Source organism: Sphaeramia orbicularis, chromosome 3 (assembly GCF_902148855.1).
Source record: "Sphaeramia orbicularis chromosome 3, fSphaOr1.1, whole genome shotgun sequence".
Lineage (NCBI taxonomy): Eukaryota > Metazoa > Chordata > Actinopteri > Kurtiformes > Apogonidae > Sphaeramia > Sphaeramia orbicularis.
Genome location: NC_043959.1, coordinates 33,495,897 through 33,509,796, shown reverse-complemented (window position 1 = coordinate 33,509,796; position 13,900 = coordinate 33,495,897). Strand labels below are relative to the sequence as shown.

The 13,900-nt window shown below is 37.7% G+C and overlaps 1 protein-coding gene across 1 annotated transcript in view; it reads right to left on the bottom strand.

Moving 5' to 3' along the window:
• Positions 1-2,420: 2,420 nt before the first annotated feature.
• The window catches only part of cep89 (centrosomal protein 89), a 55,559-nt gene continuing 44,079 nt past the window's right edge, over positions 2,421-13,900 (bottom strand). The window contains exon 19 of the mRNA XM_030131191.1: positions 2,421-3,537. Within this exon, the coding sequence (XP_029987051.1) occupies positions 3,417-3,537 (121 nt within the window). The 3' untranslated portion in view covers positions 2,421-3,416. The remainder of the gene's footprint in view (positions 3,538-13,900) is intronic.

Here is a 13,900-nt window from a genome sequence, read left to right as displayed (position 1 = left end):
CCAAATAAGGTTTTGAAGTGTACAGTACTTCATCTTAATAGAATAGAATTAGGGCTGTCAAAAGTTATGCTTTAACGCAGATGAATTCATCATCATGATTAATCTGATTAAAACTTTTAACGTAATTAACCCATCTGCAGCACAGAATGACTCTGAACATCTCTGGCAATGCATTTGGGTCAGTTTGTCCAAGTAGAGTTAACGTCGCGCATGCATAGATAGGCAGTTTATCCGGTAGTGACAGGCAGCAGAAACAACCTATAAAGATGGAAGATGCTAAACGGCACATTAGCCCTCTCGATAGGAAATTTGAGTACAAAAACCAATACAGAACAGTTGTTTCAAGTTGTTTTGTTTCCAGTTGTTTTGTTGAAAGTCTTGAAATTGTTTAATAAACATGTCAAGTGCGTATATATTCCCTTCTTTCTTGAGTCTGTTTGCTCATGCAAAATGAAATACGATTAATATAGATTAAAAATGAATGATATTTAATCATAACTGCGATCCCCAGCAAACCTGTGATTAATCTGATTAAAAATGTGAATTGTTTGACAGCACTAAATAGAATAGAATCAAATCGAAAAGAATTGAATTGAATCAAATCGAATAGAATAGAATAGGCTTTATTGTCATTACACCAGTTGTGCAACAAAACTGTAGTTTCTGTCAGCAGTGGTGCACTTACATCTAAGTAACAACACAATAAGATACAGACGTAAAATAGAAAAAAAGAGATATGAAGGAGTATGCAATCGAAAATGTGCAAATTAGAGATATTCTGTCTGAAAGGGTAAATTTAAGAACATGAAAGTGGTATAAAAATGTCCAAATGTAACATTGTAAGCAGTGTAAACATACATGAAACAGTGTTAACAGTGCAAGTGTAACAGGGTAGTAAACAGTGTAAACAGTTCAAATGCAACAGGGTAAACATACATTATTACAGTGACTTTACTGGCATTACAATTTTATTGGCACTGCAACAGTGAATATTTAATGTGCAATACAAATACTGCAAATCAAAGTATTTTGCTGCTAGTAATATTTGCTGAAATGTCTGCACACAAAACTGTCTCTTAACTTGTCCTATCTTTTTGATCTGGTTTCTCTGTGTGAGTTACTGTGTGAGTATCAAAGCTTTCTATAAATAACTGACATTGTAGGGATTCTGGTGGGGACACTTCATCAGATAAGAAACCTGCCCTCGTTTCTGGAGGACCAATACGTCCTGTGCACCACTGATGCTCATGTATCTTTGTCTGTTGCGACTAAATGTCCAACATTGATATCCTGACATTTTTAAAGGTTTGAAACGTCTGTGAACATTTGTTATTGTGAAAAGACTTCGAAATTTTTTTTTTTTCTTTTTTTTTGGTTCTTAAAAAAAAAGCCAAATATTTAGTTTGCTTGTACTCCTTCAATCACTTATTTAAAAAAAAAAAATAAATCCTTGCGCATAGTCTGACCCACATTCAACGTGGGCTGGTGAGCATGGCGTTACTACTTTAATTGTTGTTTTCTAAAACACAGCGTGACAGATCTGACACAGTAGACAGACGTTTCATACACGTCTAAGCCACTGTGTCATCAGCCCGGTCTGCGTTCGTCAGTAGGGATTTGTGGTTCATCTCAGTACAGACGGTACTCGGCCTTGTGGTTTTACTCTAATCCAGCAGGTCTGTAGTAATATCAAAGAGGTGATGGTGTCTCAGTCACAGGGAAACATATTCTGTCATGACCTTCTTTTGTTGTATGGTCCATGGTATATCTATATTTTATACAACAATCCAAACAATAAAAACCCACTGGTTTAACCCATAAAGACCTGGTGCTACTTTTGTGGTAGTTCCCAAATAATTTTTATCTCTATATTTAATATTTCTCAAGTGATTTGTCACCATTTATTATGAAATAATCCTCTGTATTTAGCATTTTTCCAATGAAAATCATGTATTTTCCAATATTTAATGTACCAATCATAGATGTTCATAAAAGCTCAGATTAAACTTGACAGTTATTATACCAAAAAACAGAGAAAACTGAAGAAAGGTGACTTTTCAGTAAAAATCTATCATTAATTGAACGTAAACCAAGTGTCTCCATCCACTGTCACTGATCCAACTCCATGGGTTTTACTGGTGAATCAATGTTGTTGTAGATGACGGTGTTTCCACGTTCAGTACGGAGCCTCTGAATGTTGAAATGGGTCATATCTGATGACCATGAAAAAGATGACAAACTGCAGCATTTTACACCAATTATTTACATTTATTGATAGGGTTAGTGGATCAACAGGTATTAAACATTTAAGATTGGTCGATGGTTTTGGTCACTGGTGGCTGTTTGGGTCTTTATGGGTTTAGCATCACTGTGTTGTGGTAGAACAAAAACACGGAACTTAAAAATCAAATTCAGTCAGCTCAAGTACAATCTCTTCTTTATTATTTAGACGGTACCAAATTGTCACAACATTAGTGCATTTAAAGCAAATTCAATCACAAGTAAACACAATGAACTGATTCAGCTAAATCAGCAGGAAGCCCCAGATTACACATGGCTTGTGTGTTTCGATTTATATAAACACTTTTTTTTTTTTTAGCTTAAATTCTTTAATGTGCAAACTAGTTTAGAAAAAGCAAATCCCTTTTAAACACCATAAACACTGCCTCTTGTCCAAAAGTGCTAGATTGATGTGATAATAGTGAGGTTTTCACTGTAAATGTCTAGTGAGTAGTGTTAATGGTGCTGCCTTGTGATAATATAATCATCACTTCATGGTCCAGCAGATGGCAACATTGGCTATATTCTATAAGAGACAATTCCCCATGAAAAACTACATTTTCTTTAGCATATTATACTTAATAATCTGTTACACTTGGCATGTTAACTCTTCCTCCGAAAAAAAGTCTTTAAAGCCCTGAGACAAATTCAAAAACAAGCAAAAAAAAAAAGAAAATTACAAAACTCTACTGACTGTCTGACAACCCAGTTTGATCTCAGACATACACGGCTGAGATTTTTTTGGCTTTTGTGTATTTAGTCATGATTCATTTGATGCGCTGTTTAATCATTCATGTTCTACTGCAACCCATTTCTTTGACAGACATTTGTGTGTGTATACAAGTGAGCAATGTTTATAACTTGACTTTAACTCTTATCATACAGGCCTCCAGGAAAAGAGATGTCAGATATTATAACAGTATTTGATAAATATGATGTAGAGGAATATCTGTGCTTTTATCTTGCAAGAAAACTAAGTTAAGTTTAAGCGATCGGAATCAAACTCCTGCTTATGTTGTCCTCCAAAGACTTACTGTGATGATCTATGTCTGGTTTCATCTGGAAGAAAGCTTGATAAATGAACAGCTGAGGTCCAGAGCTGTATGATGGATGCTGGGTAGATGTGTTGGTTTTCATCAGGAGAAGACCAAGTTATGGAGGTCCAAGCTGAACTTGGGGTCTACAAGTATGTCCTTCATTTGCTGGTTCTCTCTGGTAGCTGCCTGCCACACCACCTCTAATTCCTCTTCAACTTCTCTGGAGGGGCATAGAAGGGAAGACAGCATCAGTTCATCGAGATGCTGAAGTGCTATGAATGACTAAATGCACTATATTACCAAAATTTTTGGGACACCTCACCAAATCACTTCCATGACCACAGGTTTTTAAAATCAAGCACCTAGAATTGAATACTGCTTCTACAAACATTTTTGAAAGAATGGGTCAACTCTCATAAGCTCAGTGAATTCAAGTGTGGAACCGTGATAGGATGCCACCTGTGCCTTAAGTCCATTTATGAAATTTCCTTGCCACTAAATATTCCCCAGTCAACTGTTAGTGGTATTATAACAAAGTGGAAGCAATTTCTAACAACAGCAACTCAGCCATGAAGTGGTACGCCAGGTAAAATCACAGAGCGGGGTCAGTGCATGCTGATGCAGAGTCAATAGCTACAGACCTCCAAACTATGTGCTGCCTTCAGATTAGCTCAAAAACAGTCCACAGAGAGCTTCATGGAATGGGTTTTCATGGCGGAGCAGCTGCATCCAAGCCTTACATTGAAAAGTGCAAGGCAAAACCACTCGAGGATGGATTTCTCCAGAGTAAAGAAACATGCCTCTCAATCTGCCAATCTGATGAGTCTGGGTTTGGCCATTGCCAGGAGAACAGTACTTTATTTGACTTTTTATACATTTTTTTATTGGTTTATTTAACAAGGGCATTGTACATTGATTCACATTGCTGTAAATGTACCAGTTAGCCTAATGACTATAGCCACTTTTACACACAGATCCCAGAAAAAAGGCAAACTGGTGATCCCACCTTTTTTCCATCATTGACTAATTTTCACGGCCAAGCCAAAGGCGCAAAAGAGATGAGACAGTCTGGACTTTTAAACAGTGGTCCTGCGTTCTGGAATCAAAGGGGCAGTGATGCAGCGCAGTGTATAGTGTGACATATAACTCACACGTCAGAAATACCCCGAGCATAGCGGTGTTGCTAACCTCTCCAGTGCCTGTCTTTCACCGTTCCACAAATGTTAGCATGAATAGAGTCCTCCACATGAAGTGACAACAGCTCACGGATCTTGGCATCTCCCCAGTTTGACATCTTTCTGGTCGTGTTGATATGTTTGTTTACTGTACACGGCCTGAGTTGATTTTTAAATCCCCCCGGTGTGGGGGTCGCACATGCAGTACGTCATCAAAACAACACCTTGGTTGCGGAACGAGAGGTGTTCCTTTTCCATAGCGTTCCAAAATCATGATTCCACCTTTATCACAGCTCTGTTACTACCTCCAGAGGTGTTACAAAGCCATGACAGAGGTGGGACCAAAAGATCCGACTATTTCATTTACACAGACGTCATTCTGGAATAAAGGCGAAATATTCCTGTAAGAGAAGTGCTGTGTAGAAGGGGCTTATTTTTCATCTGCAGTCCCTGGACAGATGTTGAATTGTCACCCGAAAAGGTAACAAGGTTATAAACATGTAATTTTTAAAACATAAAATTAAAATAGCACTTGCCTGACTGTATTGTGCCAGCTGTAAAGTTTGGTGAAGATTATGGCGTGGGGATGTTTTTAGGGGTTGGGCTTGGCCCCTTAGTTCCAGTGGAAGGAACTCTTAATGCTTCAGCAGACCTGTCACAGATGGACAATTTTGTTCTCTCAACTTTGTGGAAACAGTTTGAGGACGGCCCCTTCCAGTTCCAACATGACTCCATAAAGACATGGATGAGTGAGTTTGGTGTGGAAGAACTTGACTGAGCTGCAGAGTCCTGACCTCAACCAGATAGAACACCTTTGGGATGAATTAGAGTAGAGACTGAGCCAGGCTTTCTCATCCAACATCAGTGCCTGATCTCACAAATGAACTTCTAGAGGAATGGTCAAAAATTCCCAGACACACACTCCTAAACCTCACGGAAAGCCTTTGCAGAGGAGTTGAAGCTGTTATAGCTGTAAAGGATGGGCCAACTCCACACAAGCCCATACACATTAAGAATGAGACGTCATTAAAGATCGTGTGTGTAAAGGCAGAAGTCCCAATACTTTTAGCAATTTAATGTATTAATGAAAAGTTATTTAACAACACCAAAAAAAAGTGGTCATGTGTAGAATATTTGTTCTGTGTGTCTGCAGGATGACACGTTGCTCAGACATTAACACTAGCACCAATGCTCCTGCATAGAAAAATGAGTTCATAAAGTAAGCCTCTGAAGAAAAGGAATAAAAGATGACTACTGTATATCTGCAGCAGCTCTATAGAGACGAACCTCACATTTGATCCATTCATACCTTTATTGGCTTACCACATTGACTTACCTTTGTATTACAGTTCATTCCATTAATCCACTATGCACCTTTATTCATGAAATGTTAAAACTCCACAAAAATATTACATTTCTAATTTCTGGATGCTTTCACTACACCAATGCTGTAGTATAATAAGCTTAATTGGCCTGAACATTAATGCATGATCACTAAAAGGTGTCAGTACTGCCTATGTGGATGAATATAGTATTTCCAAGTCCATTATTTTTGAGTAGGGTTGATGGCATGTCAGACCAGCGAGGATTTAACATGCAGCAGTTCCCAAGGAATGACATATAAAGTGCATTAATTTTGAACAAAAGGCCCCTTTGTAATAATAATAAATAAACCTAATGTTGCCCTGTCATGAAAACGACCTGCTAGGGCTGCCAATCATTACACAGACGGATATACTGAGCTTGTGTGTCAAGTAGATGTATTATCTGCCAGAATTCATACTTGTTATTTATCAAGCACATCAGCTTAGAAACACAGTTTGAGGGACAGTCATCATGTCAGTAGAGGTGTGCCTCAGGAGAGGGTAATACGTCACACTAAGAACAGGAGGTGACAGTATGTCTGTTTTTTTTTCCTCTTTCACTCAAGAGAGATATACCGGTTCAAACAACACAATCATAAGACCAGTACCGAGGCCTTATGTGAAGAAACAAGTTATAAAGGCTTAGTCAATGTTTGTGGTCAAATATATGGATTTTTTATGTTTTAGGTGAACAGAGTGTTGTGATATTGCATATGTATTTGTTTGTGTTACAATGCACTAAAATCAGCTGTCATTATAAAACTTTGTATGCATATCTCATTAATGAATATCTACGAATTAATCCTCTATGAGTTTTCTGTGCCTAGATGAATTTATGAAAGAAGTAAAACCAGCCCTCCTTTGAACCCTCCCAGATGAAAAGCATTCTAGTTTTTCAATGGATATAACGCTCTCATTTCTGAACCAGGAGCATGTTGTGTAAAAGTCGTTGTGTTTTCATTTTCATGTAAATTTCGGGCAGTCTGAGCTACTCAGCTCTGCGGCATAGTTTTGGGAAAACTTTGAGATGCATTCAAATATAGTCCAGACTATGAATGTTAAACTCAGTTTAGTTCAGGGGCCAAATTTGTCCTCAAATGGGTCAGACCAGTAAAACAATATCATAACAACTCCCAAATAATGACAAGTCCAAATTTCTCTGTGATTTAGTGCAAAAAAGTAAAAAATACAGTATAAAAATGTTTACCGTTACAAAATCTATTATCACATGAAATGTGAATAATCTAAACATCCATGAACAACCTGAAATTTGTTAAGAAAAATAAATCCAGTTTTAACAATATTATGCCTCAGTTCAACATTTACATATGTGCATTACTATTTTCAGATCATAGGCATCTGGAACTGAAAAATATAGCATTTATTATCAAAACAACTTTTCGGGACTCAATGATACCCTTAACTGTAGATGTTTTCTGTGTAATTTTTGCACTTTGCAAATTCATTCTGGGCCCAATTGAACCCTCTGGAGAGCCAGTTTTAGCCCATGGGCTATATGTTTGACACCCCTGGTATAGACATAGATACTATGACTATGGAAGCAACTAGCACCTGTAACCTATAGTTGTCAGTTATGATGATAAATCTGACCACTTTTGGAAATATTTTACATATGATCAATGTTTTCACTATTTTTGCCAGAAGTTGCTAACTTCGCAGGTGAAAAATGAGCATCTCTCCTTTTTTCTAGATGATGCAATCTGCAATCTGTTAACATGGGCACCAAAATGGAAATCGACAGGGTACATGTCCGTCACATGAGGTAGACAGTGTGTTCCAGGCCTGAGTTGTTGGCCAGTGCGTGGGTTTGCGTCCTCTTTTCCTAGTTTATTACTTCAGTGACACACTGACAAGAACAAGTCCTCTAAAATGCCTAATGGCTGTTTGGCAAAGTGACAGATCCAGATAATCTACACCGCAGAGCCTTTAACCAAGCTTGTCTGGAGATGTGTATATCCAATATTTGCTCAATAATAGCTTTTTCAACTAAATGACCAGTTAATTAGATCATTAGTGTTTCCTTAATTAAACTCATATATCTCTCAAACTAACAGACATACACACTTGAAATCACCACCAGAAAAAGTGTTTCATTTGCTAGGATCAGCTAGTGTTACAGGTTACAGAGAATTCACATCATATGGGAATAGCTGTCAGAGAAGTATGATTGTGACAGGCTCTCTGACCTGGAAGTGTTCACACATTGAAACTGAACAAAAGCCATGGAAGTTTTTTCGAGTCTTTTTTTTTTAAATGAGATTTTGCACTGCTGAAAGATTATTAGAGCCTGAGCAGATTAATAAGAGATGTGAGGACATCTGAGTCCAGTCACATCACCATCAGAAAAAAACAGAGCATAATGTCTCTGTTGTTAGATATAGACTGTCTGTGGGGAGAACTTGCACACTTTGGGATCAATTTAAATACCATTAATGCTGGTTGTGTGCCAGGTTTAAATGTACTTTCACTTGGCTGTTTTTTCAGTGTGCAAATACAACAAAAATACAAGGAAAAGCAAGTTTAATTTATTAACTAAGCCACTGTTTTCCCCCATGCAGGACAAAAGAAGGCAGCAGAAAGATAATCAACAAAAACGTAACAGTTCAGAGGACGCAGCAAGTAATTATCTGTGTGAGTTATAATAGCTGGTGCATTAGAGCTCCTGTGTCATATGCTTTTCACACGTCAGCAACTGAAGCAATCAACCTCCCTGTCTGGATTAAGTTAACCGTTTATTATAATTGGTCGAAAGCAATGCTAGGACAAGAAGACACACAGACATAAAGCCTAGGGGCACAAATAAAAAGCAAAGTTTGTGAAGGGCGGGGAAATTAAAAGGCAACAGAAGACACAAACCTGGTTGTTGTAAAATAAAAGCTAATTCTACCTTTAGAATGATAAATGTTATCGACACAGACATCTCGTCTTCACTGAAGAGACCCTCATAAACTCCCTTGTCTGTTAATAACACCCATTTTGTTTTTTAATGCACATGTTACCCTTGGCAACCACACCTATCATTACCTCCTATGAAGCTCCTCAGACTGAATATAAAGATAAATACACTGCTGTAAGAGAGGGAAACATCAATAGGAGCATCCAAGTGTGCATGTGTGATATTATCTGTGGTGAAAAAAGAGACAGTTCCAGTTCGGCCTAAACAGAAAGGCTCTGCTGCAGCTTCACCACCCCACGACATCTCCATTACAATTATAGTTTCAGTAAGCTGCAGTCATCTCAGGATTTGGTCTATCTGTCTGCAACAGAACAACTCCCTGCTCACACTCCTTGCCCTGCCAGCCCAGACACTATTATTCAGTGTTATTCTGAGCAGTGGGGTTTACATTATAAAGCAGGTCTGGCTTAGGACAACCTCAGAGAAGAACAGCAGCACTAGTATTAGACAATCAGACCATAATTATAGCTTTAAGAGAGGCTCAGTCCCTCCTATTCCTAGTGAAAATGAGCAAGTATTCTATATACCACAATCAATTAAATCACAGATGCTGCAACAGGGTGGCTCAAGGCTAAAACAGTAATGGAGGTGGTTTGTGTTTAACATTTGCCCAACTCAGGGCTAATTTAAATCAGGTTATTCTTAGATCAATATCATAGGAGAAAGCCCAGGATCAAGTGTTTAATTTGATATTCAGCAGCCTTTGGGCAATAGCTGGATGTCCATGAGGACCTTCTTGCTGTCAGCACTATTAACAAACAAGGTCTAGTGGAGTCTAAAAAGCATGCTGCTATTTGTCTGTAGCATAAATTATATTGTAACACTATGAGCAATAAACCTATCAACAGCGGTTTATTTTAGTGCTTTTGACAAATGGCATCTTGTTAGTGTTTGCAGCACTACAAATGGATTATAGATTATCTATGTGAGCTGAGTAGCAGCTTCTAGCAAAGCAGTCCTGCTGTCAATCCCTTTGTCAATGCCAGACCTCAGTAACTACGTGACACCAAACAAAGCTTTCAAGAAAAGGTTGAGTAGTATGGGTACAAAAAGACACTAGCTGTTCTTGCAAATGTTGGCATAGAGTACCCATCTTTGTTAATGTCCTCATTCTTTTTAGCACTTGTCACTTGTCATTACAAGCTGGAATTACTTTGTTACCATATGACTGTTTGTGGAAGACTGCACTGACTCTATGAAAAAAAAGCACAAATTGAGTCAAGCAACAGAGAATCAGCCAAACACATCTCTTTTACTGTCTGGAGAAAAGAGTTTAAATGTGCTGGTAAAACGAGGAATTATTGAGAGCAAAAATGTGTTCGTCTGCATTCGTTAAGCAGTAGTATTAATTATGCATGTGGCTGCAAGTCATTAACATAAAATAATGTCAGCATTTCACACTGTTTGCTTTTGAGTCTGTGGAAACAGGAGGTGTAAATGCTGCAGCAATGACAGGATCCATCATCCAACTAAATGAGGGTCAGATCATCTAAATGACTTTTCTCCCAAACTTCACCTTGTAGCTTAATAACAACAAAATATTTCAAATTACATATAAAAAGAAATCCACAAAAGTCTAATGAGGTAACTTCATTAAAATACAAAAACATATTACACTTAATTTGGAGGGATGTCAAAAATCCCATTCACGCTGTAGTGAATGATCTTCGTGCATTTTAAACAATTCTCCTTGTGCTGTGAATGGATTATATAATCAGGTTTACAGAAAGCTGACAGCTGAAAGAATTTAAATGAAGGCAGGGAAATTTTTCAAATATGAACAGAGAAGAAACTGCAGCTGCAATCTTTATAAAAGAGACTGTAGCAGATCTTTCTGTGTTTTGTGGCAGGATGGAAGACAGGTCTACTTTAATAGAGAAAAAAGTGATCTGAAGGCTCAATCCCCTTCTGAGCTCCTAGAAGTCTCAGGCAGTGCAGCTTCCCTGGAGGCTACGCAGAACTCAGCAGGCAGGCGGTGATCACAACCTATCAGCATCTCTGCTGTGGTGGCATATGCAGAATACAAAGCAGCAGATCAGAGAGAAAAGAAAATGATGCAGAGAGAGATTTTTTCCTGTGTGCTGGGGTGAGACATTTGACTTCAGCCTTGTGGATCACAACTCAGCTGAACTCCTAATGCCCCATCTGAGAATATGGAAACATGATTTCTTAAAACCAAAAGTAGGAAAGGAACTCATCACCAGCTATGATCCTGACATTTTTTAATCTTGATGTGGCTGGAAATCTAGTTTAATCTAGCCGCCAAGATGCAGAGGATAGTCAGGTTATGCATGAGAACCTACAGGTTAGGGAGCATGGTCGGGCCAAAGCTGACCTGCTGGTTTAAACAGGTTTATGCACTGGTGCATGATGAGGTAAAACTGGTCGTTAAGTGGTCCTGAGTGATGGGTTTGATTGTGGGTGTGTGCGCGTGATCTGTTATTAGGCTACCCTCAGGACAGAACAGGACTGGATCTTCTAAAAATCTGATTAGCCAGCTTTCATTTGATAGCAGCAGGCAGCAGGCCCAGAGACTGGGCTAAAAACAGACATACTAACAGGGGAATAAGAAGGAAGTGGTGGATTGTTTCAGAAGCAACAGAGCAGTTGTTTTTTCATAGCAAACAGTAGGAATAGCTAAAAAATGTATCCTAAAACTAGATGATATAAATCTCTAGGCTACAAAACAAAGCCCTGTCCTAACTCTTTACATTATGCATTTGATATAGGACAAGAGTTTCAAGTATTTTGAACAACACTTCACACTGCAAACATTAACCAGTGAAATATAATTAGTAAATATCTGATTTGAGAAGATACAGACTGGAATCAAGTGAGACTGTTTATCAGTACAGTTAAGTTATTTATGTTTGGGAGAAATAACATAAGTTTTAGAAAAGTGTAATGTGTAAAACTGTTTACTCTTTTGAAGTAAGCACTCTTACACAGTGGTACAAAAAACTCATAACTAGCCAGTTTTTGTTTCACAGTTTTCATTTCATGAAAGCCAGAGAAAACCAGCCCAAAATATAATTGGACTTGAGCAGCTGGGAATCAAACCCCCAGAGCTGCAGTCACAGGATAACCAACTCTGCCTTCAACATGAAAGATCTATAGACATAATAATGTGGAGGGAATAACTGCTTGAATGCAAGTAATGCAATGTAGTTAAATTATTCACGCTCATTATTTAAAAAAAGAATAAGAGTCCCTGACACCGTCTCGGATAATCAGAAAAACAGGCGAGATACAAAAACGTTTTTGTGCTGGACAAAATAGAGGCTTTATGAGACTCTGCGTCTCAGTTTCAAAGACATAAAACCCACTAGATAAGCTTTAAAGGAAGTGTGGCAAGCTGATAATCCTGAGATCTATGATTTGTAATGGCTTTTAAATACATTTTTTTATGTTCCGACATCACCAGAATTTGGAACGATAAAGTGACTTAAAAGTGTGATAAGCAGTTGTTACTGGGGCCACCATAAAATAAGTTCTCACATCAAAAAAACAACAGGACCAAGGATCCTGTAGTCCAACGACATATTTAAAGACATTAATTGGCATTTGTTTGACCATTCAAGATCATCTTGGGTCAAAGGTTGTGTCATCAATCAAGTAGTGATACTAGTGTATTTCATCATATTGCACGTGCTGTTAATTTTGAATTTAGACTTTGGACTTTAGAAAAACTTCTTGTAGAACTGACTTTTTTCATGTTTCTTTTCCTGTGGATTGTACATGTTTTTAGCTGGATAACCAAAATCTGCAGTCTGGGTTTGACATTTCAAGGTCAATCAAGGTCAGAGGCCATGGCATTAAATGAAAGCCCATATGTGACTTCCTATCTATTGCCAATAGTAATTATATTAATATCTTCAACTGTTTTCAAGTTATAGCACTTTGAAATTTATTCCATTATAAACCAATGGGGATTTTTAAAATTTCAAAAATTCATTAAAGAAAAATCAGTATTTCCCAATTATTTACACAAACTTGGTAGACCTTACCCTAAAAATGTTCCACAACAAATATGAAGTCCTTCGGACTGACAGTTTCAAAGAACAACTTAAAAAGCAGTAGTTTAACTTGGAGAGTAAATTACTTTCACAGAAAATTTCAATGAAACAATGTGGTATATAATTCTAAAAAAAAAAAAAAAAAAATGAGTAGAGTTTATGGCTAGATATAAAACTTCAGAGCAGGAGCTTCTGGAGTTTTGTTCATGTTTAATACACAAAGTATGAACTATATATTGTATATAAAACTGTATTCACACATGCAGTGGGCCATCAGCAATCACTTTACACACTATTTATTTATTTATCTTGCACATATGCATATTTTTACACATATTGAAGATTTGTTTTCTGTGTATGTTTTGCTCTATTTTTATTGTTGCGTGTGCTTTTATTGTTTCTCCTTTACAGTGTGTGGAACAGTGCTCCAGTTTCATTATACTGTGTACATAGTATGTTGGTGCAATGATAATGAAGATTTATCTTATCTTATCAGACCAGTACCTATGCATTGCATTTCTATAATTATCTGATTTAGGGAGTACTTCCAGTCTGGTTGAAAAGCGCATGTTGTTCCACCCTAAACAACACTACATCTGTGGATAACATGAGAATGAGAGGTTCAGTAGAAATGACCCATCCTGAGGGGTTACAGCTAATGTGGTGTACAGAGAGAAATGTGCACTGTTCATAAGAAAGTCCCCAGTTCGCAGGGAACATTCCCACAACTTTGGCTAACATTCCCTATAAGTTCTGTTAAGGGTTTCAAGAAAATGTTGTCATGTAATGTTAAAAGAACATTTTAAGAAGGATACCAACAAACATTTTTAGAATGTTTTGAGAGAACGCGATCCTGGAACATTCTGGGAACTTAAAGAAAACTTCCCGCTGAACACATTACGAGAACATTCTTGGCCACATTTTAAAAACGTTTTTAGAACAAAAGATTGCTCACTGGGTCAGCACCATCCAAATTGACCAGGGGTTCCTAAACTTTAAACATAAACCCGCAACCCCCCAAAATAAAGTTGTCAGTGATTGGTGACCTCCA